Raw genomic sequence first — 22,229 nt, forward strand, 5'->3', positions numbered from 1 at the left:
TAGTTTAAGTTCATCCCAAGGCTCAAGGGACAACCAGGGGAATGTGATTAATGAGGATGGGAGATGGGGGCTCTGGGGTGGGGACAGGCACCACCCTCGCCCATAGTGCCTGCCAGTCCTGACAGACCAGAAGATCTAGGACCCCGCCGCACGGAGCGGTCCAACTCTCCTCTGCCCTTCATTGCAGAGAAGGAGAAAGGGGAGTGATGTGGCCAGGACGGGAGGTCGAAGGTGCTCCACTCCCACGAGCCTGGCGCTCCGGGCAGTCCTACAGGGTCCCGCCTCCTCCCCCCGCCTCCCGCCTCCTCCCCCCGCCTCCCACCTCCTCCCCCCGCCCCCCGACTCCCGCCCGGCCCCGCCCCTCGCGCCCTCCCGCCCCGCCGAGGCGGCTTTTGGCTGCCTGCCCCGCGGCCTCCGGAGCCAGTGCGCCGGCCGAGTCGCAGCCACCGCCACGATGTGGGCCATCCTGCCGCTGCTCTGCGGCGGAGCCTGGCTCCTGGGTCCCACCTCCTGCGGCGCCGCCGACCTGGCAGTGAGCTCCCTAGGTACGGGGACGAGCGCCCCCGGAAAGGGGCCCGGCAGGTCGGAGAATCTGGGGACCTTGGGCGGGTGGGGACTCTGGGCTCGGGAGCAGCCGGGCAGCGCATTTCCCAGGCCCGAGGCTCAAGGGCTCTGCGGGTCGGTAACAGGGATCCAGCCAGGGTGACCTGTGTGACGGGGAGGGGGGCGGGAGGAGGGAGAGGGAGAGGTTTGGAGGGCGGGCGTCTCGCGTGAGCAGAGGAGCGGGTGGCTAGGTGCCCAGGGTCCCCTTTGCTCGGGGCGCTGCAGAGACTAGTACGCCACAGTAGTCTGCGGCCTCTTCTGCCCTCCACCCCCCATCTGGAGACTTAGAGGACGTTGATCTGCCCGTGCCGGAGGCAAGCAGGGACTTTCCAGCCTTTCCTAGTAGCTTCCAGGGACTTGCACATAGGGGATCCCCAGAGGTGCCTTGAGAGCCTGTCTGTACAATGGGCTGGACGAGCTGTTTGGAGGAGTGACTTGCACTTAGAGCAATAGCAGTTTTAGCCCCTGAAGACTGAGGGTGTTTGTTCCAAGGGCTCAGGGTGGTAAGGCCCAGCCCCAGGGCTCCCCCTTATGGCCAGGTGGGCTGTGAGTGGCCCAGCTTCATGCTGTTCTTACACCCCTTCTATTGCTGGGGGTCCAGCCACCTCCCCCGGCTGAAGGCTCGCCCCTGCAGCCTCCCTCCTGCCCTGCCACTCCCCACCCTCAGCCTCTGCCCACTGCCCACAGGCTCTGACCTCAGCAGACCACCAGCCCCCTCACCCTGAGGACAAAGAATTGTAGCCAAAGAGCAGCCTGGGGATGGGACAGAGATCACTGGGGCTGAATCTTTTCGACCAGAATCTTGCCTTATTCCTCCCGACCCATTTGTCCAAGGAAGTCCCCCAGTCTTGCAGACCTGGGAGGACGCCCAGCTCCAGCTCAGTCCCAACCTAAGGAAAACCCAGCTGCCCCCAAGCCAGGGCTTTGCTTTACCCTGGCTGTGTCCTGCGTGGAGGAGGAGGGCTGGTGCTGGAAGCCGTCTTAACACCAAAGCAGGGCTTGGCAAACTTTTCCTTATGTAAAGGGCCAGATAGTAAATATTTCAGGCTTTGTGAACCACACAGGCTCTGTAGCAGCTACCTGTGTTGAAAGCAGCCCTAGGCAGTGTGCAAATGAATAAGCAGGTTGTATTCCCGGAAACTTTTACTTATAGACACTGAAATTTGAATTCAAATGATTTTAAGGTGCTACAAAATGTCATTTTTAAAAAACCATTCAAAAGTGTGAACACTGTTAGCTCGTGGGCCATACAAAAACAGGCTAATCCCTGTTCTAGACACTCCCACGTGGTCCCCTGAGACAGGGCAGTACATAAAGGATGTGTGCTTTCTTCCAAAAGTCACAATGGATTGAAATGGATCTATCTGAGGTTGGGGTGAAGGGTCACCAGAGATCTTTCTCGCCCAAGGTCATCTCTGGCTTTTTCTTTTGCTAAATACTGGGTTTTCACACCTGCTTGTTGCTTTTGAAACCTCTGGAGGCACACACTGGTCAGTTGTCCTAAACTCCATCTGCCTTAAATCTGTCTTCCTCTGAAGCCATCCGCTGTAGCAGGGCCTTAACTAGGATTTGCAATCCTCTGAAACCCCACGCAGGGCATATATTGGGGAAATGTGTATTTCTTCCCCTGGGAAAATGGCTATCACTTGCTTTCCGGAACAGATCTGTGACCCACAAGGGGAGATCCTAAATTCCATACAACAGTGATCTTCAAACTGTGGGGTGTGGATCAGTGGGGAAACACAAAAAAGTTCCAAGTGATACCGGCACAGACAGGGAATCTATTTCCAAACCCTTTACTTCCAAGAGAAGAGAGGACCTCACCAAAGTATCAGCTGCTGGGGTCCTAGAAATAATGTTGCGTAATAGAGCACCATGTGATTTGGGGCGTAGGAAGGAGTGCAAGGAATTGAGTGACATTGCTCTAAAAATTGCCTTCTGTTCCCAGAAGCAATAAGCAATGAACAATCCTGTTTATTTGAGCAGAATTTCTCAAGCCTTTTAAAGGGCTGAGGCAAAGACCAGAATTAATGCTAACCCATTCAAGAAACTCAGTAATAGTCACCCATGAATATATAAATCCATGGGGAGGGGGGTTGTTAGTAAAGTTTAATTTACCTCATTAAGAGATGCCTTTCCGATACAAGTTTACTTTTTATGTTTAACAAATACTTTTCATAAGGTATATTTGACATGTTTTAATCAGTGTTAATAATGATGGTGATGATGATGACTTAATCCAGAATAAATTTTTATAATAGTCAGAGGCATATGGGTCACAGGGAGTAACAGTAATTTAAATTTATACTTTCTGTTCTTGTTGTTGCATAAAAGGATGCTAGAGCGACCAAGTATAAACAGATACTCCCTTAGGGTAAAATTCTGTGAGATGTGGGTGGAGATGGGAGTTCAAGGAGAAAAAGAAACTATCTGAAATATCCAGCTCTTATAGAAGGGCTTGTTCATGTTACTGATGGTGGATATCAAATCATGATGGTATCATGGATCTTTTTGGCTAGCTTTAAAAGAATGATGTAACATTCTTATTTTTATATGTCATTCTTTACAATAAGCTGGAATACATCCTTTGCAGCTATGAACATTTGAAGTGCAGTTTTTAGATAGCTTAAAAATGTACAAGGGTGGATATAGCAGGGGTCTACAAATGACTGGCCAGCCCGTTTTTTGTAAATAAAGTTTTATTGAAACAGTCACACCCCTTCGTTTTCACACACAAGGGCAGAGTTGAGTAGTTATAACAGACTGTAGAGACAGCAAAGTCTAAGATATTTACCATCTGTCCCTTTAACAAAATTTTGCCCACACTTGGGATATATAGGTTTTGAAATTAACTTCTTCCTGAAGTATAGCGCAGAAAAAGGCACAAATCATTAAATATGCATTTTAATGAATTTTCATAATCTAAATATACTCGTGAAACCAGCACCCAGATGAAGACATAGAACATCACCAGCACCCCAGAAGCCCCCTCTGTACCCCCACTAAGGACCACCACTATCCTGACTTTTAATACCATAGGTTAATGGCATGTAGTTTTTCAAAATTAATTTGGAGTACAAAAGCGGTAAGAGTTTGACTTCCTCTTCACGTTCAGCGTTAGATAACACCATTTTGGGTGCTTAAATTTAGCCCAGTTCCCTAAAATGCAAATCAGTTCTGATGTGCCCTACTTGGCTATAGACGTTACTGCGAGACACCCAGGCCTAATTTTTTTTTTTTCTTTTTTCTTTTTGCAGAGAAGTTTCACTTTAAGTCATGGATGTTGCAGGTCAGTGTCCAACTTCTTTCTGAAGTTCTTCACTTCACTAAGTTTCCTGTTATCAAACGAAACTGTGCTGGATTTGAGATAATGAAGAGGGATTTTCCAACCCCATCTCCCTGGGTCTTTCCCAACCAGGAATCGGTCAAACGCTGGGAACGATTCAGTTAAGTGAATTCCTTCCAAACAGTGGTCCCCAGTGATGAAGTTGGCTAGCAGCCTTTCAAGCCTTGAGATTCATTTCTGTATTTTGTATTCACGTCACATTGTGTGTTTGCTGCAAAATCAGTTGGAAAACGCTAGTGTGCGTATTTTTGAAACATGGTGATGTCTGCCATTAACTTGACCTAGTACCAGTTGCGGCGTCCAGAGGTGACCTGCACTTGGCAGGTCCTTCACCAGGGCCTCTTGGTCTCTTGGCTGACTCTCTGGCAGCTGCATGGGCTTCATTCTGGCCACAGGTCCCCAGAGGCAGCGGGGCGGGGGCGGGGGGGGTTGCTTTGTAACTTTCTGACTTTCACCACAGAGACCCAGGGCAGTGTCCTGCCTGTGTTACAGATTTGGCCTGAGAATCGTGGCAGAAAGAAAACCTGCCATCCTCCTCTTAGAAAACAAAACTGTCTCCCTCTGGTGAGCTGCATCCTGTTTCTGTGACTTATTGCTCATGTGTTTTGTTTCAGTACCAAAAGAAATACAGCTCGGAGGAGTACCACCACAGGCTGCAGGCGTTTGTCAGCAACTGGAGGAAGATCAATGCCCACAACGCCGGGAACCACACATTCAAAAGTACCGTGGGGCACCTTTCCTGCGGGCTTCTCGCCCATGGCAGGAGGGAGCATCTCAGACGGGGAAGGAAATCAATGAGCGGCGCCACTGATTAAAGGGCCCACTAGGGGCTTGGGGTGGACGGAGCAGCAAGCCAGGCTCTGAAGCTGGGCTTGGCTGACCTCAGATTCTGGCTCCGCCATTATTTTCTGAGATTCAAGGGGTTGTAGCTTTAGGACGATGCTGGTACCCCTGGATGGTTGTGAAGTTTACGGGAGGTGTACAGAAGCCCTGCCCTGTTCCTGCCATCTGTGGGTCCAGCCCAGATGCTAAGCCCCTGGATTGCTGTCGGGGCAGCCTCTTTAGAGATGTGCCCTGGACTCGAGCAGCCTCTTAGGACATCTGCCTTCCCTCCGGGTTAGTTTCACTAGAAACACACACACACTGCGTGTATACTGAGGGCTCAGAAATGACGGCAGTGTCAGCCACGTTGGTGTTGTGGGCAAAAGCATGAGGTGGAAGGAAACCAGAGCTTGAATCTCACTTCTGCCCAGTATTGACGTGTGACCCCGCTCTGAAGTTTTACTTGACTGTAAAGTAGAGAGGATAACGCTCCCCTCGCGGGTTAGGAAGACTGAAGGAGGTGGCAGGTGGGCAGGCAGTTGGCGCAGGTGTGCTGGTTCTGTACCCTGCCGTTCACCAGACTCACTGATGGGGTATCTAAAAATATGGGTGCCCAGGCCCCACCCCAGACCCATTACATCTGCATCTCCAGGGTGCAGCCCAGACATTTGTACTGTGGAAAAACTCCCCCATGGGACTTCCCTGGTGGTCCAGTGGGTAAGACTCTGCGCTCCCAATGCAGGGGACCCGGGTTCAATCCCTAGTCAGGGAACTAGATCCCGCATGCATGCCACAGCTAAGAGTCCTCATGCTGCAACTAAAAGATCCCACATGCCGCAGCAATGATCCCGTATGCCACAGCTAAAACCTGGCGCAGCCAAAATAAATAAACAAATATTACAAAAAAAAAGGAAAGAAAAAGAAAGAGAAGGCAAGCTCCCCAGGGAATTCTGAAGCAAGTGAAGTTGACCTTGATATATTGAATTACAGTTGAACAATGCGGGGTTAGAGGCACTGACCCTCTGCACCGCTGAGAATCTGAGTATAATTTACAGTCTGCCCTCCATATACACGGTTTCTCTGTATACCCAGTTCCTCTGTCTCCACGGTTCTGCATCCAAGGATCCAACGAACCTGGGATCATGTTGCACTGCAGTATTTACTACTGAAAAAAATCTGTGTGTAAGTGCATCTGCCCAGTTCAAACCATGCGGTTCAAGGGTCAACTGTAAAATCAACTATACTTCACTAAAAAATAAATTAAAAAAAAATTTTTTTTGAAAGGGTCAACTGTACATGACATTTAAAAATTTAAAGGAGCCAAGTTGCAGGGGGCTATAAATCGGACACATGTGAATGTGGGGTTTCATTATTTTTTCTCTTTATTAGTGACTTACTGAGCTCCTCTTTTTTGTTGTGTTTTTTTGTTCGTTTATGGTTTTTCCTTCTCTTTTTCAGTGGGACTGAACCAGTTTTCAGACATGAGCTTTGCTGAATTAAAACGCAAGTATCTTTGGTCAGAACCTCAGGTGGGTGTTATTCATTGTGACCAAGTCTGAGTCTTTTCGCTCAAACCTTTGGAATCAGCTCATAGCCCGCTCTGCTTCCAGAGCGGTTCGGCCCCTCCCCAGCTGCAGCTGGGGGGCCCCCAGGTTCTTGGGGGATCCAGACATGTCAGCTCCCAGCAGTTCGTCAGTCCATGCTCATGGCCTCATGCAGACCCCAAACTTAGAGTTGCTGGAGAAAATACAGTTGCCCCTTAAAACTGAATTTCAGATAAACAACAAATAATATTTTAGCATAAGTATATCCTAAATATTGCACAGGACAGACACTACAGACTTATTCATCATTTATCTGAAATTCAAATTTAACTGAGTGAACTGTATTTGTATTTGCTAAATCCGCCTACCCCGTCCTAACTACCCCCAATCTGGGCTCCCAGAAGGACCTGTCATTTAGCATTTGGAACCAATGGGTGGAGGTGGGATGGTTCTGACAGCTACAGTCTTTCTTATTCTCTCTTGGTGATTCCACTTTAATTACATACTTTTCCATCAAAACGGCTTCTCTTCTTCCCCCTGAAAAAAATGTAATTCGTTGTTTCAGAATTGCTCAGCCACCAAAGGTAACTACCTTCGGGGTACTGGTCCCTACCCACCCTCCATGGACTGGCGGAAAAAAGGAAATTTTGTCTCACCAGTGAAAAATCAGGTATGCATGACAATCCCACCTTTCCCCCCACACACGCCAAATGGCCACATTCTCAGGCAGCATGCCAGGAAGAAAAACTCAAAAGAATCCCAAAACACAGAGAGTATATCCCCAACTCTATTTTTTTTCTCATCATCTCTCTAGCTGCCTTCCTCTGAAAGGCTGGGAGGTCATTGTTTTTATGGCTGGCTCTGGGGGATAAAAGTGTATTTCTTCACTGGGCTGAAGTTTACGCATCCCCCTTGTTCCACCCCGCTGTGTAAAGTTCCCCATTGGCCCTAGGTCTCTTCTACAGTCACCCAAAACATCACGTTCTCTGTGCCCTTCAGTAACTGCACACCGGGACCCCGTTCCTATTGCCCACACATCTTTTCTTCCCCGTCCTCCATACGCTGCACGAGGCACCAGGGCCCAGCCCCTCCCTGGCTGGCTGCTTTCCCACAAGGGAGCTGCAGGTGGTTAGTGAACAGAATGGAACCCAGCGTTTCAGACCTGTTCTCAGGAGCACCCCCACAGGGCACAGCATGCCTGGCAAGGGGAGTGGCGGCGTCTTCCCCGCACTCACAGAGGTGAGGACCCAGCCGCTGGCTGGAGGGTCCCAGCACATTGCTCTGTCCTGGAGAGACTGGACCCACCCCTTGCTGTCCCCTGGAAGTAACAGTGCAGTGGCCTTCTTCAGGAAGATGCCGACCTCTCGATCCCAGGAAATACAGGTGAAGGTTTCCCTCCTGGAAGCACTTTGCTTTCCACTGAAACTCTCCATGAGAAACATTTTCTCCCTTTCCTTAAAGCCACATGGCATAGCTCCAAATCCTCCCAGGCTCACTGGGTTCCCAGAACCTGCCTAGTGATCTAGACGTTTAAACCAGCATCTGGAAGCCAAGACAAGTCTCCCCTCCCAGCAGTCGGAGGGGTAGAATGAAGTCAGCCCTCTGCCCCAAGCCCCAAAGGCAGCTTTTAGACCATCTGAGAATTCCACGACCGTTCAAAGCAACAAGCGTTAAATGTGGAAGCCCGAAACCTGCTCACCCTGTGGGCAGGTGAGAAGGGGAAGTCTGCCAAGAACGTTCCGGGTCCTTGTGTTAACTGACCCTCGGGCAGGACGGAGCCCCGGGGTGGAGGGGCCAGAACAAGGCGATTACCCTTATGGGTGTGTGTGGTCTCTCACTGTAGACACCATGCGGTTACAGATACGGCGACCGGATCTGACATTAGCTCAGCAGCCTTGAGGGTTTCTCACTTTACAGAGGAGGAAGCGCTGAAGGTACAAGGCAAGCAGATGACAGAGGGCCCTTCCATCCAGGTCTCTGCTCAAGGCCAGTGCTGGCCACTCGGCCCTGCCCTGCCTCCTGCAGTGGCGGCCAAGCCCAGCCTCTGACCAGCCAGAGACGCTCTGACCAGGCCCTCCCTCCCTGCCGAGGGAAGGCTTTGAGAGGAAGAACTGGAGCCCGGGGTAGGGTGAAGGCTCTTTCCAGGGAGACAGCAGTGAGGACTCAACAAGGACAGCGAGGACGGGAATCTTAGGAGAAGTTTCAGAAGTAAAATATGGAAGACTGAACCAGCAAGGGGCAGAACAGAGACCAAGATGCGGCTGAGAGAAAAACACAAACAACAGCTAATATTACGGAGCCCGTGGGGTAACTGCACGACGGGCAGGATCTCATCTACCCCTCTGACAAACAGCCCTGTGAGGCAAGCACGGCTGTTCCCATGTTACAAATGATGAGACCGAGGGTCAGAGTGGGCAGCAGCTCGCCCAGGTCGCACGGTGGGTGTGGGGCAGAGCTATGATTTGAACCAGGCTGGCAGGTTCCAGCGCCCGACTCTGAGCCCTCGGGAGGCGCCGGGAGGAAGGTGGCTGGGCAGCGGCAGTGACCGTGGCAGAGGACGGGGAGATGGGCGGGTGGGTCAGGACACGCAGAGTCTGAGGGGTTTGGGGCGTATACGGGTGGGATCATCTGGGAGACAGGGTGTCTGGGCCTGGGTGGAGGTGAGGGCTGAGCGTTTGGGGAGTTGTCAGTTTAACAGTTGGGACTGTGGGTGAGATTGGAGGTGGAAAGGTGATAGAGAAGCTTCTAGAAACAGGACTCTGGCGAGGCCTTCTGTTGGAAGACAGTGGGAAGAAGAGGAATCAGCATAAGATTCAGAAGTAGAGGGACTTCCCTGGCGGTCGAGTGGTTAAGACCCTGCGCTTCCACTGCCGGGGCGTGGGTTCCATCCCTGGTCGAGGAACTAAGATCCCGCATGCCAAAAAAAGATTCCGAGGAACAGAAGAGCACAGAGTGGGGTCGGGAGAGCACAGAGTGGGGTCGGGAGGGAGGGCTCTGGCGTGTAGGCCGGTGGGGGTTGGTAGCGGGGGGCCAGGACTGGGAGTGCACGGGCACTCATCAGCGGTGGCGGCTGCTGCTTCCCCTGTGCGAGCCTCGGCCTCCTCGTCTGCAACACGGGGAGAAGGATGCCGGCCTCGCAGGCCTCGTGAGGGTCAGCGTGGACAGTGTGGGCCAGGGCTTTGTCAGCTGAAGTCACGGGAGCCCGCGGGGTCCTGGCCCCTGACCTCCCTCCCCCTCCCCTTGGCCTCTAGGGCAGCTGTGGCAGTTGCTGGACCTTCTCCACCACCGGGGCCCTGGAGTCTGCTGTCGCCATAGCAACTGGGAGGCTGCCCTCTTTGGTGAGCAATCAGCCATGGTGCTGGGGGAGGGATGCGGGAGAGGGGTCACAGCTTCGCTCCAAGGCCTGATTCGGAGGACCAGACCTGGGCCGTCAGGCTTCTTTGTGGCTTTTGCTGACAGTGCCATTTCAGTTGGACTTCAGGTGTCCCAGCCTCACGGACATGCAGCGTGCAGACCTCAGCTGACACTTCAGAAGGAATGAGGCTTGTTGAGGAGATGGCCCAAGGGCTCATCCCTGGGTGGGTCGGGGTGTTCCTCGGTGTGGCCACCTGGGGCCTTCCGAGAGCAGAGCCTGCCTGGGAGGCAGCCCTGTAGGAGCTGTGGCCCCTCTCAAGCTGGTCACCTTCAGGCAGGGAAGAGCGAGCAGGGACCCCTGAGTCCCTGGAGTGAGGGGTGACTGCCCAGCCGCTGCCTCCTGTGTGGGGAAGAGGGGCCGGCAAGGCTGGTGAGGGCTGCCAGGAACCGGCTTGAGGGAAGGCCTGTCCCCTCCCCCTCCCATCTGCCACCACGGGACCCCAGGAGCCACACGTACGTGCACACCTCCAGGGCCCCCCGTGTCCTCTCACCTGCCCGCTTGGCTGCCAGGCCGTCGCTGAGCTTCTCCCCGACAGGGGCCGGCTGCTGGGGAGACAGCCCTTGCTCTCCGGGAGCTTAGCATCTGGTGCCCTTGGGCCCCGGGCGGGCGGGGCCGCAGGCGTGGGTCCACTCGGGAGGCAGGGCGCTGGAGGCGCCCAGCTCACCGGGCGTGCGTTCCTCCCTCCAGGCCGAGCAGCAGCTGGTGGACTGCGCCCAGAACTTCAACAATCATGGCTGCCAAGGGTACGGCCCTGACCGGGGTGGGGGGGGGGGGTGGGGGTTGGGGGGGCAAAGCCCCTGCTCATTTCCCGGGGTCACTTCTGTCGGGCCTCGTACGGGCCGGGCACTGCCACAGCCTCTGCCCTCGGTGGGAGCAAAATCAGCCCCGCTTGTGGAGGGGGAAGGTCACCTAACACGCCCAAGTTCCCTCAGCTGGAACGGGCAGAGCTGTAATGCAAGCCCAGGCCTGGCTGGTTCCAAGATCCACCCTCGTTCCCTGGTGTCACCCGGATTTCACCCCATAGCACACTTGGCCTCGCTGGCCACCAAGGCCTCTGGCGAGTGGCCGAAAGAATTAATAGAATGAGAAGCACATCATCCTCCAAAACCAAGATCCACACACAGGTTGGCCTTTCCACAGGTTCTCTAAAGCTCTAGCCACCCCAGCTTGGCAGGCCGCGTCGAGGAGCTTTCCTGTAGACGTGGTGCAGGGTTCAGGCATAAAGGCTGCGTCTCTGCTGGGCCTGCTTTCCTGGCCCTTTTTTTTTTATTATTTATTTTTTTGGCCATACCACATGGCTTGCAGGATCTTAGTGCCCCGACCAGGGATCAAACCCGAGTCCAGTGAAAGCACTGAGTCTTAACCACTGGACCGCCAGGGAATTCCCCCGACCCACGGGTTCTTAGGGATTTACCCACGTTTCTCTGTGTCTCCAGCCCTCATCTCCTCCTCACGTGCTCTGAGACCTTTCCTCGGGATGAGCGGCTTTCCCAGAACATACGTGTGTAAAGCCAGGCCCTCGTGCTCCCCTAGGGCACGCTCCCAGCCTCGCCTCCGCTCGCCTACCTGCAGCCCATCCCTCTCTCGGGCGAGTCCTGGGAAGGCCCGGTGCTCCACCTGCTCTGACAGAGCCAGCACGAGGGCCTCCACGCTCGGGCTGCGTCTGGGAGTCGGGGGTGAAGCCACGGCCTAGTTGCTGGTCCACCATCATATCATGGTTAGCCTCATGGCTTTTTGGTCTCTTTCCTCTTTGCAACTTATAAACACCACCCGTCACAGGTCTGAAAGGGCATCCTGGGGCCCCACCATTTTTCCGAGGGATGTTTGCTTTGGTTTACTTCATTTTTTCGTTCATGCAGCAAGTACGACAGCACCTGCCCTGTATGTAGGCACGAGGGATACAGCAGCTGATGGTCTAGCTGTGCCGCAGGTGGGGTGGTGACAGATGCTCTGGACAAAACCCAGAAGGGACAGGCGATTGATGGGGAGTCGTGGCTGGATAGCTGTTGAGTCTTCTTTACTCCAGGAGGCAACACGAGGTGGAAGATCCACCTTTGGAAGCAGATCCTGGCTGTAGCTCTGGGGCCCTGGGCAAGTTGTTCAGCCTGTCTGAGCTTCAAGAAGTAACAGCAGCTACCTCCCGGGGTTCTGAGGGGTTGGAAAGTCACGTTTGCAGAGCACCTGCCCAGGCGGGGCCCAGTGGGCACGGTGGTGGCAACGACAGTCAGCTGGGCAGATCCTGTCGGGTCCTTTTCCTGACAGAGCGAGGGGCCTGGCTTCCAGAGGTCTCTGTCCCACGGAAGCACGTGTGGCTGGACCTTGGACCCTCCTTGATAGCCTCTTCTGAGTCTGTTGAGCTGTATCCTGAGGCCGGGCAAACAGGGTGGCATTGCTAGCCCCTCGGAGACTTCTCTGCCCCTGGGACATGCCCCAACCACGGCCTCCCAGCCCTGCCAGGGCAAACGTCTCCAAGCTCCAGCCCCTGCAGGCCCCGCCTCCATCGGGGCCAGTCTCAGGTAGGCACAGCTGTGTATGCTTCTTGCAGGGGTCTCCCCAGCCAGGCCTTCGAGTACATCCGGTACAACAAGGGCATCATGGGTGAAGACACCTACCCCTACAAGGGCCAGGTAACTCTGGGCAGCCTGGGCTCCGTCTTCTTGATCTGCAATGCTCCCCATCTCCGTTCTTGTTCCAGCCTCAGAACACATCTCTTCCCCTGCACCCCCCTGGAGGACTCCCCACTTCCACCCGGATTCTCAGAATTGTCTCTTGCAGCTCACTTTTTCCCCTCCTCTACTTGCCCAAGGCCAGCTGTCAGCCAGCCGGGGGGGGGGCCTCTTACCGCCCTGTGGGTGGCAGCACCGTCAGGCTGCCCCGCCCTGCCGTGAGTGCACCGGGACGCCGTCTGTTGGCTTCTTCCCTCCCCGTTCGTGCGGACAGCACTCCTGGGCCCACACCCACTTTGTCCAGGGCCTCCCCTGCCATCACCTCAACCCCGCCTTTGCACGGCTGGGCACCTCGACTGTCCCACAAACCCGGGATTCCTCCTGTATCTCCCCTCTCGGCGATGGGAGGACCACCCTTCCCTAAAATGTCTTGGCGGCCAGTGGTCCGTTCTTGGGGCGGCTCCCTGACCCAGACCTCACCTCAGTCAGCCTTCTGACCATCTTAGACCTTCTCGCATCTGCTCCTTTGGTCCATTCTGTGTCCCTGCCTGCACTCGGACCTTGGCTTCCCTTCACCCTAGATCACTGTGGGTGCCCTCTCCTTGGCCCCCCACCCACCCACCCAGGGGCCGCCAGAGTGGCCTCTGAGACTCAGCTCTGACCACACCCTGCCTTGTTCAGAACTCTTCAAAGGCTCCTCAGGGCCTGCAAGAGAAACTCCAGACTCTTCGGCCTGCCTTTCGAGGCCTGCCCTCCCCCCACGTCGCACAGATCTGTCTTCCCAGTCTTGGCTTTTACTTCACTCTCCCCTTCATAAGCCTTATGCTCCCACCCACCCCCAACTTGCTGGTTCCTAAACGTCAGGTCCTGCCTTCTTGTCATCCTGACCGTCTCTCCCGCCTCAGAAGGGTTTGATCTTCCCTCCGTGTGTCCTCTGCGCCTGCCTCTTGCAGGTGAAGTTCCTTGGGCTGAGACTGGCCCCTTCCTTGTGCTCCCAGCAGGTGCCATGCGAGCCCACCTCTGCCAAAGCCAGCACAGGACCCTTTCCTCCCACTAGACTGTGAGGTCCTTGAGGGCAAGGAGGCCTCTAGTTCCCTCACAAGTGACCTCATCACCCAGGCCCTGGGACCTGTAGCTTTCGCTTTATAAATGTTATCAAATTGCATAGGGGAGGCCTGAAGTCTCAGCCCGGGGCCGAGCATCCCTAACCTGTATCCCATGACCTTTGCCACCCTGAACAGGATGGTGAGTGCAAGTTCCAGCCCAGTAAGGCCATTGCTTTTGTCAAGGATGTAGCCAACATCACAATGGTGAGTACCGATCCTTCTCTCGGATAGGGAATGTGTTCTATCAGGAGGCCAGTCTCCACTGCCGTCAGATGGCCAATGGGCACTGCAGGGCAGCCTTTCTGAGCAGCACATCACTTTGATTCAAGAGTTTTGATTATCCTTGAATCTCAATCACCATGACGGGGGCAGGATGGAAGACAGGAGGGAAAGAGCAAGAGACTAGCATTTGGGTGCTCTGGTTCTGACCTGGGTCTGTACAACTCTTCCATCTTGTGTTTCAGTTTTCTTGTCTGTAAAATGCAAAACTTAATCCCCATCCTACCAAAGAGGATGTGAGGATGTGTGTGATGTCGGGTATGTGTGTGAGAGATGGAATGTGAATGCACGGAGTATGAATGTGTGTCAGTCAGGATAAACCAGGTTATGCTGCAGGAACAGCTCCAGACTCTGGATGGCTTAAAACAATCAGATTTTATGTCTCATTCGTGTGACGTGTCCCTTGGTTTAAGCAGGGCTGTTCTCTGTGTTCTTGGCTTCACTCCAGGACCCAGGCAGACGGAAAGAGTGGTAAATTATGCATTGGCTCTTAAAGCCAAAACAAGTTACACAGCCACACCTAACCTCAAGTAGACGGGGAAGTCCATAACTTCAGTACAGTACAAACCGTACTCTGTCCGAGAGGGAGCTGGAATAAGTGTGAACAGCCCTCGTGACTCCACTGTTTGCATGTTTGCAAGCACGGGCGAACATGCATAAAGAGTGAAAGAATATTTCCACGGGTGTGTGTAGGTGTGACGTGTGCTGATGAGAGCAGTAGGCTGAGGGTGTGTGCCCACAAATGTGTGCGTAAATCACAAACATGATGACTGTGTAATGACAGTAGCTACCATTTAATTAAAGCAGGCGCCATGCAGTCAGCAACAGTAATGAAATTTATGGAGTGCTGACAGGAGCTATACCAACCACTTAGCATGTATTACCAAGACAGCCCTAGGAGATAAATGTCATTATCACCTTCATTTTATAGGTGAAGAAAGGTTCAGAGTGGTTAAGTAACATGCCCAAGGCCACAAAGCTAGAAGTGGAAGCTGGATTTGAACGGAAACCATGTCATTCCAAAATCTACACCCTGTATTTGGGATATTTCTGACTATGGTAGATTTATCTTCAAACAAGAGCCAGTGGGCTTCCCTGGTGGCGCAGTGGTTGAGAGTCCGCCTGCCGATGCAGGGGACGCGAGTTCGTGCACCGGTCCGGGAAGATCCCACATGCCGTGGAGCGGCTGGGCCCGTGGGCCATGGCCACTGAGCCTGCGCGTCCGGAGCCTGTGCTCCGCAACGGGAGAGGCCACAACAGTGAGAGGCCTGCGTACCGCAAAAAAAAAAAAAACAAGAGCCAGTTTCTCTTAGATACACTCACCAAGGGCTGACCGACTCTGGCCCATTCGTATCCCATTAGGCAGTGAACCGGGAGCTCAAAGGTATCCCTTTTGCCTGGTGCCCAGGAGAGCCTTGCCCATGGCACCTGCAGGGCCCTAAGAGCAGGCCAGCACTGGCGTCTGGCCCTCCTTGGCAGGGCCGAGGGATGGCCACAGGAACGGCAACTCCATGACATGCTCCCCCTCTAGGCGAGCAGGCCTCCGTGCCTTCCTGGTCTCATCTGCCCTGACCTGTCTGTGCTCACGAGGCCTTTTCTGAGCACAGGGAAGGGAGCGGCTTGCTTATCAGGCAGCCGTTTGCTCTTTGCAGCCGTGTCACTGCCTGCCCCTCCAGGGAGGCAGGACGGAGGAAGGGCTGGTGCCCCAGCCCCTCCAGCCTGACCCTCCCTCAGCAGAGCCCTGGCCTCAGCTCACCCTCATTTCAACTCCCTAAGTCTCCAGCCAGGGGAATGGCCTCCTTAGCTCACGCTAACCCAGTGGGTCCCAGCAGGGATGCTTTAAGAAATCCTGCTGCATGGGACCCACCCTGGAGATGCTGATGTAATCGTCTGGGGCGCAGCCTGGGCACTGGGATTTTGTAAAGCTCCCCCGGTGATTGCAACTGCTGCTCTCGCCCAGTCTCTGCAGCTCTGTTCCAAAGCCGCAGCCTCCAGGAAGCCTCTGACTTCCTCATGCCACCTTCCCCACTGGATGGGGATGCATCCTCCTCGGGCACACACACACATTTCTACCACCGTCTGGGCCTTATCTGCTCATGGACTTCTAACCCCTGAGTTCTACCAAAAAAAGCTCCTTAGACTGGCGTTGTGGGTGCAGGGGTTCCTGCGGGTGGGAGTGGGGGAGTCACACCCATCTCTGCACCCCCTGGTCCATGGGAGGGCCTTGGCATGTGGCTGTGAGTGAGCGAGTGAATGAGTCCACGCTGTACCCTGGGCCTGACCCGGAAGGGTGCAGGATTCCCTCGGAGCAGAGCAGGGAGGGGGAGAGAGAGGAGCGCACGGTCCAGCCCAGCAAAGCCGAGGGAGGTCACAGGGGAGCCAGGATTTGGGAGGAGGGGCCCACAAGCCAAATAAAAAACCCCAAGGATCCCGGCCATTCAGGCACAAGAGGGCAGGGGCCCCCATACCAGCCCCCAATACCCAGGGCTTGGCTCTGCTGTAAGGAAGGGCAGCTCCCCCTTGGCGGCAGCTTTTTGGCCTAAAACAGACTTCTCTTCCCTCCTCGGAATCATCGCTTTGAGCCTCTGTCCCCTACTTTGGGGCAAAGGGCCATATTTCACAAGTGGGGTGGGGAGGTGGCAGAGGCCACGTGTGTCCACCTGTCGGCCCCTCTGTCCACAGAACGACGAGGAGGCGATGGTGGAGGCGGTGGCCCTGTACAACCCTGTGAGCTTTGCCTTCGAGGTGATTGATGACTTTCTGATGTACAAAAAGGGTGTCTACTCCAGGTGAGCCGGGGAGGGGCTGGGTGGGCATTTCGCCCCTTCCGCCAGTGCATCAGCCTGCAGCCCTGAAGGTCAGGATCCACGGTCCCCAAGTGGGAGGAGGAGAGGCGGTCACATGGCTGGTCAGGGCTGGGGTCCCGGCCCTCATCTGAGCCCAGAGCTCACCCTTCCTCAGCAGAAGAGCTGCCTCTCGTGATGAAAACCTGTGTTCAGAAATTTGAAGATGTGAAATAGGAAATGGCTGCTCTCAGACACCAGAATCCCGTGCTGAAGCCTCCACCGCAGGGTTTTTCAGGAAGCCCGAGTTCTCTAACACTGGTGTCGTCTCACCCAGGCCTCTTGCCTGTTTTGCAATATGAGTTCGGCCACTTCCGGTAGCATCTCCTTCATGGCCCCCTGTCATCTGGCCATTCCGAAGTGCAGGTGTCCTCCAGGGCTTTCTCCTCAGCGCTCTGCCCTCTTCTCACACACTCCTTGAACTCCACGGCCAGCTGTTTGCTGAGAAATTCCAAGTCTCCATCCGCCAGCCTGGTCTCTGCCGGGTGTTAGACCCACAGATCTAAGGGCCTCGCCGCAGCATCAAGCTGGATGGCCCGTGGAAACCTGAGATCCTGCATGTTTCCGTCCCTCACCAGACGCTGCCCCATTAACACTGCTCAGAAGCGTGCCCTCCGCTCCCTCCCCGTGTCTGTGCCCACCGTTGCCTCCTTCCTGCTCTGTCCTTGTGCCCTCACCACTGGTCCGTCCTCCACTCGGAGCCAGAGTCAGCCTTCGGGAACACCCTTCTCACCACTCCAACTTCTCCATCCTCCAGCATCTCCCCATCTCGTGTCTTAGCTCGGCCAGGGAAACCCTCGTGATCTGGTCCTTCTTTCTCCAAGCTCATCTCCCGTCAAAGCCACCCGCGTCCTCCCTGTTCCACCCCGTGCCCCTGCCCCACTGAAGAGCTCATAGTTTTATGCGAGTCCCCTGCCTCCCCAGGGAAGCCTTGCCCCTGCCCCACCCCGTTCCCACCTGGTTGGATCCCCTTCCTCGGGCTCCTGTCAGCCCCCCAGCCGTCACAGCCCTCGGTCCACTGTATGGAAGTAGCCTCTCTGCCATCCTCCCTGTCGAAGGAGGCGTCCTAAATCCAGGAGCAGAGTTCTGCACGCTGCTGGTGTCTCGCACCTCGTCCCTGGGCCTGGCACGTACCAACAACTCAGTTACACGTCGGCTCAGTGATCACACGACCACTGCAGTTTGTCCTCTTGAAATTTTCAGAATTTCCTCATGAGAACCAGTTCACTAGCTAAAATGAGAAACCTGTGTAATTGTCCCAAATACAAGGTAATCTTAAAATTACATACAGTGGCAACAAAGCAATGCCATGTGAAACTCCAGCCGGACACTGTTGCCCTCAGAAGGTGCAGCAGGAGGGCTGCTCTCTCCTTGTTATGAAAGAGGCATCGGAAAGCGTCAGGTGTCAGAGCTGGGCCAGCACCACGCTAAATCTCGCTCCTTTGGGTGAGAAGAACCCAAGGGGCTGAAGAGAATACTTCTCTTTCCCTGTGACTAAACGAGAGTTAATTCACCACCTTAACTGCCTCCCAGTCCCCGCTTTGGGAAACCTTGCTCTAATTCACTTCTTGGATGTGATCGACTCACCTTTTTTTTTTTTTCCTTTGGCTGTGCTGCACGGCAGGCCGGATCTTAGTTCCCCTACCAGGGATCCAACCCACGTCCCCTGCAGTGGAAGCAGAGTCCTAACCCCTGGACCGCCACAGAAGTCCCACATATTTTCCATATTTCAAGCCTCTTTCATTTTCACTTTCCAGTACTTCCTGTCATAAAACTCCAGATAAAGTAAACCACGCAGTCCTGGCTGTTGGGTATGGAGAAGAAAATGGGATACCCTATTGGATCGTGAAGAACTCTTGGGGTCCCCAGTGGGGAATGAAGGGGTAAGCAGCTTCCAGGTCCCGTGTGCTGGGACGGGGCGTGACTGCTCGGGTCTGGGGGCCCTCGGAGTGTGCAGGGGGTCTCCTCCACCTCAAATGTGGCTTCCAAGAAGGGGCTGCTAAACAGAGCCTTTAGCCCAGGCCAGGAAGAGGGGAGCGTGAGGATGTAACCCTCACACCCCCAAGAAGCCTCCAGCAGCCCCTCTCCCATCCTGGACCCCAGACTTTGATGACTCTGTGTCCGGAACAGGAGTCCATTTGGCTCAGGAGGTTCTATGACCACCACTAGGAAACAGTTCACAACACAGGACGCTGCTGGGACTAAGCCAGCACCTGGGAGGGCCTGTGGGTGAGAAATCCAAGCACCAAGTTTACCTGATGGCTGACAGCCCCTCCTTCTAGAATGGGGCTGGAATCAGGTGGCCTGGGTACATACCTTGATGGGACTTTGTCCCTGTCCCTTCTCTAAGACTCCGTGTCCTCACCTGAAAAGGGGGTTTTCATCTGTTACCCGAGGGGTCCCAGTGGTGATTAAATAACTACATGAGGGCCTAGGCAGAGCTAAGAACGGGGCCCTCAGCAAACTCTGGGACAAGTTAGATATGGACAGAATAAGGAAGAGAGTTCAGGGGGCAGCCAGGTGGAGGGAAGGAGAAGTTACTCACAGGTCAGAGATTTCCTGGTGGTCAGATAAACCCAGTACTGCTGTTTTGTGAGCAAGTTCAGAGGGCCTAATCCCTGGAGTCAGACCTTGGTTCCAGAAGGGCCTGTGGAGAGGAAGCCGCCAGCCACGCCTCAGCCCCTCCCTCTGTGCAGGTACTTCCTCTTGGAGCGCGGGAAGAACATGTGCGGCCTGGCAGCCTGCGCCTCCTACCCCATCCCCCTGGTGTGAGCCGGGGCTGCAGCAGCAGCAGCGACTGGTTGGTGGATGGAGGGAGGACCGGGCAGCCTGGGGCCTAAAACCCTGCCCTGGAGGAAGTGAGCGGTGGGAGACCCCCCACCAGGGCCCTGAGCCTGGAAACCCAAAGAAAACGACGAGGAAGAATTCCATGGAGCAACAAGCCCACGCACGTCTTCTGACACAGAGGTCACCACCAGCCATGTGCCTTAAGCATGATTTTTAACTGACTCAGCGCCACATGGACCAAGAATGTTTTCTTCCCAGAAGGGCTGCTTTTCCCATTTGGAGGAAGCTCCACTGACAGTCTTTTCTGTGGTCTTTATTGAATAAACCTTCAGTGAGCACCTCCCCGAGTCAGGCTGTGTGCTGGGGCCTGGGCCTGCCTCCGGGCCCTGGCCTCCTAAGAGGGAGGCACCAAGGGGTGGCCGGCTCTCTGGCTGGGAGGACGGCGTGGGTGCTGGTGCCACTGTCTCCCAGAGGCGGGACCCGGGAGGAAGAACAGGTTTCATTTGAGATCTTGACTCTTCGTCCCCACATGGGGAAAGAGGAGCTAGTGTGCCAGGCCCTGGCAGAGCCAGGATTCAAACCCACGACACCGGCCAGGAAGCCTGTACTTCTCCACGGGGCCTCCCCCGTCCCAGCTTCCTGCTCCTACTGCCCTGCCCCTCCGCCCGGGACTGCCCCCATCTCTTCCTCCCCTGATGCTCCCACCACCTCCACCATTCCTTCTCTTGAGAAAATGGGGTCTCCATCCAGAGGGTGGCCGTGGAGTCTCTGCTGCTTCCCGATGCCTCTGGGCTCCAGGGAGTAGGGTCTGTGGCACGAGTTGGTGCTGTTGGTCCTACAGTTCACAGATGTACCTAATAAGAAAATCTTTCATGTCATTTGGGCCTCCTGGAGAGCTAACAGCTTGAGACTTGTTATTTTCATGACAAGCCCTATTTAGACAATGCAAGTGTGGTTTAATCTGTTACAAAAGTCTAGTAACATAAGACACCACAACAGTAAGTCAAGACAAAAGCCAATCACCTTAATAAACAGTAATCGGATGAAATTCAATCTATTTTATTCTAGTTAATCTACTCTAGATTTTTAAAAAACACTAAATGAAATAAAAGCATAATTCCTTAATACAATAAAGATCCCCAAACCCGGGGGCAGTGGTATAAAAGGAGTTCCATTAAAGGCAGACAGGGAACAAATAGGCCCAAGATCAGTACAGTTGCTTAACATTAATCTGGAAGGTCTGGCTGCTGTGGTGAGGAATAAACCACATTAATATGTGCGGACGGTATACTAATGTGGCTGAAAACATTCAAGAGGATATACGTCAAAACTCAGAACTAATGAAAAGAGTTCAGAGAGTGGCTGCTTACCAGACACAAAACAATCAAAATCCTTCAACAAAACTCAGAAGAAAAGTATTTTACACTGTAGCAACAAAACTAGTAGCCAGGAATAACCACACACACACACACACACACACACACACACACACACACGTCCTACATGAATAAAATGATTAAATTACTAAAAACTGTAAAGGAAGACTTGAATAAATTGAGAAGCATACCATATTCTTGAATTTGAACGATTAACATAAATAAATTGATTCTAGCCCAAAATAAAAATACAGGTTTGGTACATTTCCATCTAAAATCCCAATATAATTTTTTGATACTTTCTATTTACCTGGGGGAGAAAAAGCCCAAGATGGATTTTATAACTGAGTAATGAAAATGGATTTTTTCACATATCAAAATGTATAAAATGTCAACACTTAAAAGAGTGTATCAGTTAAGAGTAGACTAACACCCAGATTATGAGAATTCTATACATAAGTAGCAGACACAAATCAATTTCTACTATTCAATAAAAGGAGCTAGGAAATTGGACAGTATTTGGAAAAACAGCTTAACCTGAATCTTCACTCAGCATTATATCATTTAAGTAAAGTTTAAAAATTTTTTAAGTTTTAGATTTACAGAATTATTGTGAAGATAATACAAAGAGTTTCCATATATCCCACACCCAGTTTTCTCTATTATTACTATCTTGCAATAGTACGTAATATTTGTTGAAATTAATGAACCAATATAACCGTGTTATTAATAATCATATTTTTATTAAGTCATTCATTTTAGAGAAAGATTCTGGATGAGGTTTCAGAGAAATTCAAATTACCATTTTCAAAATTAACCTCATCTGGGGGGTTTCCTAGCTCATTACAGATTATGGGCTTGGACCTGGATGCAGGCTTTCTCTCCACAAGCTCCCAGGATGTCTGCAGCCCTCAAACCCACAAGGTGATCATGGATCTCCTACAAAGGGGGCTTGCAAAGGCCAATTCCCACCCTCTCCTTCAGTTACCAAACAACTACTGAGTGTCAGCTGTTTGCAACTCCCCTCTTACACCAGGCTCCTGGGAGAATACAAAGATGCTCCTGGCATCCCCGTGGGCATGACTGTTGTGAAACAGGAAAAATGACCCATGCCTTGGTGCTGTTTGGATTTAAGGTTCTATCCAGGCAAGGTTCTATCCAACTGGGATGAAAACATTCCAAATGCACTTGAACTCCAAGGATCCAGAAGACAGTCTGGTACAGGGCAGAAGCTGCCTCATTTGTCTCAGTCACCATCTCTTGACCCCTCCACATAGGCCCTGTGCTGAGGTCTAGAGATCTGAGGTTTACGGTACTCATCTTTGGCCCTAAGGAGCTCCCATGCTGGGGGAAAAAACAACAAAGTAAAAAATAAAACAACAACAACAAAATATAAGGTCCAAAGATGAAAAAGAAATGTATCACAGGAAAACCACAGATCA

The 22,229-nt window shown here is 53.3% G+C and overlaps 2 protein-coding genes across 3 annotated transcripts in view; one reads left to right on the plus strand and one right to left on the minus strand.

Moving 5' to 3' along the window:
• Nucleotides 1-397: 397 nt before the first annotated feature.
• Nucleotides 398-19,751, plus strand: CTSH (cathepsin H). 2 transcript variants are annotated; one of them, XM_033852248.2, is made up of 12 exons: nt 398-545; nt 3,861-3,892; nt 4,564-4,669; nt 6,230-6,300; nt 6,881-6,985; nt 9,567-9,653; nt 10,418-10,473; nt 12,276-12,357; nt 13,638-13,706; nt 16,464-16,570; nt 18,382-18,507; nt 19,321-19,751. In XM_033852248.2, exons 1-12 carry the CDS (start codon nt 455-457, stop codon nt 19,394-19,396), a joined length of 1,008 nt encoding a protein of 335 aa, XP_033708139.1. In that variant the 5' UTR covers nt 398-454; the 3' UTR covers nt 19,397-19,751. The 2 variants fall into 2 exon arrangements, with proteins under 2 accessions (XP_033708139.1, XP_033708140.1); XM_033852249.2 differs by having other exon boundaries at nt 459-582.
• MORF4L1 (mortality factor 4 like 1) overlaps nt 19,709-22,229 on the minus strand; it is a 35,082-nt gene continuing 32,561 nt past the window's right edge. Inside the window, exon 13 of the mRNA XM_019945786.3 lies at nt 19,709-20,265. Within this exon, the coding sequence (XP_019801345.1) occupies nt 20,247-20,265 (19 nt within the window). The 3' untranslated portion in view covers nt 19,709-20,246. The remainder of the gene's footprint in view (nt 20,266-22,229) is intronic.

This window comes from Tursiops truncatus, chromosome 2 (genome assembly GCF_011762595.2).
Source record: "Tursiops truncatus isolate mTurTru1 chromosome 2, mTurTru1.mat.Y, whole genome shotgun sequence".
Classification (NCBI taxonomy): Eukaryota; Metazoa; Chordata; class Mammalia; order Artiodactyla; family Delphinidae; genus Tursiops; species Tursiops truncatus.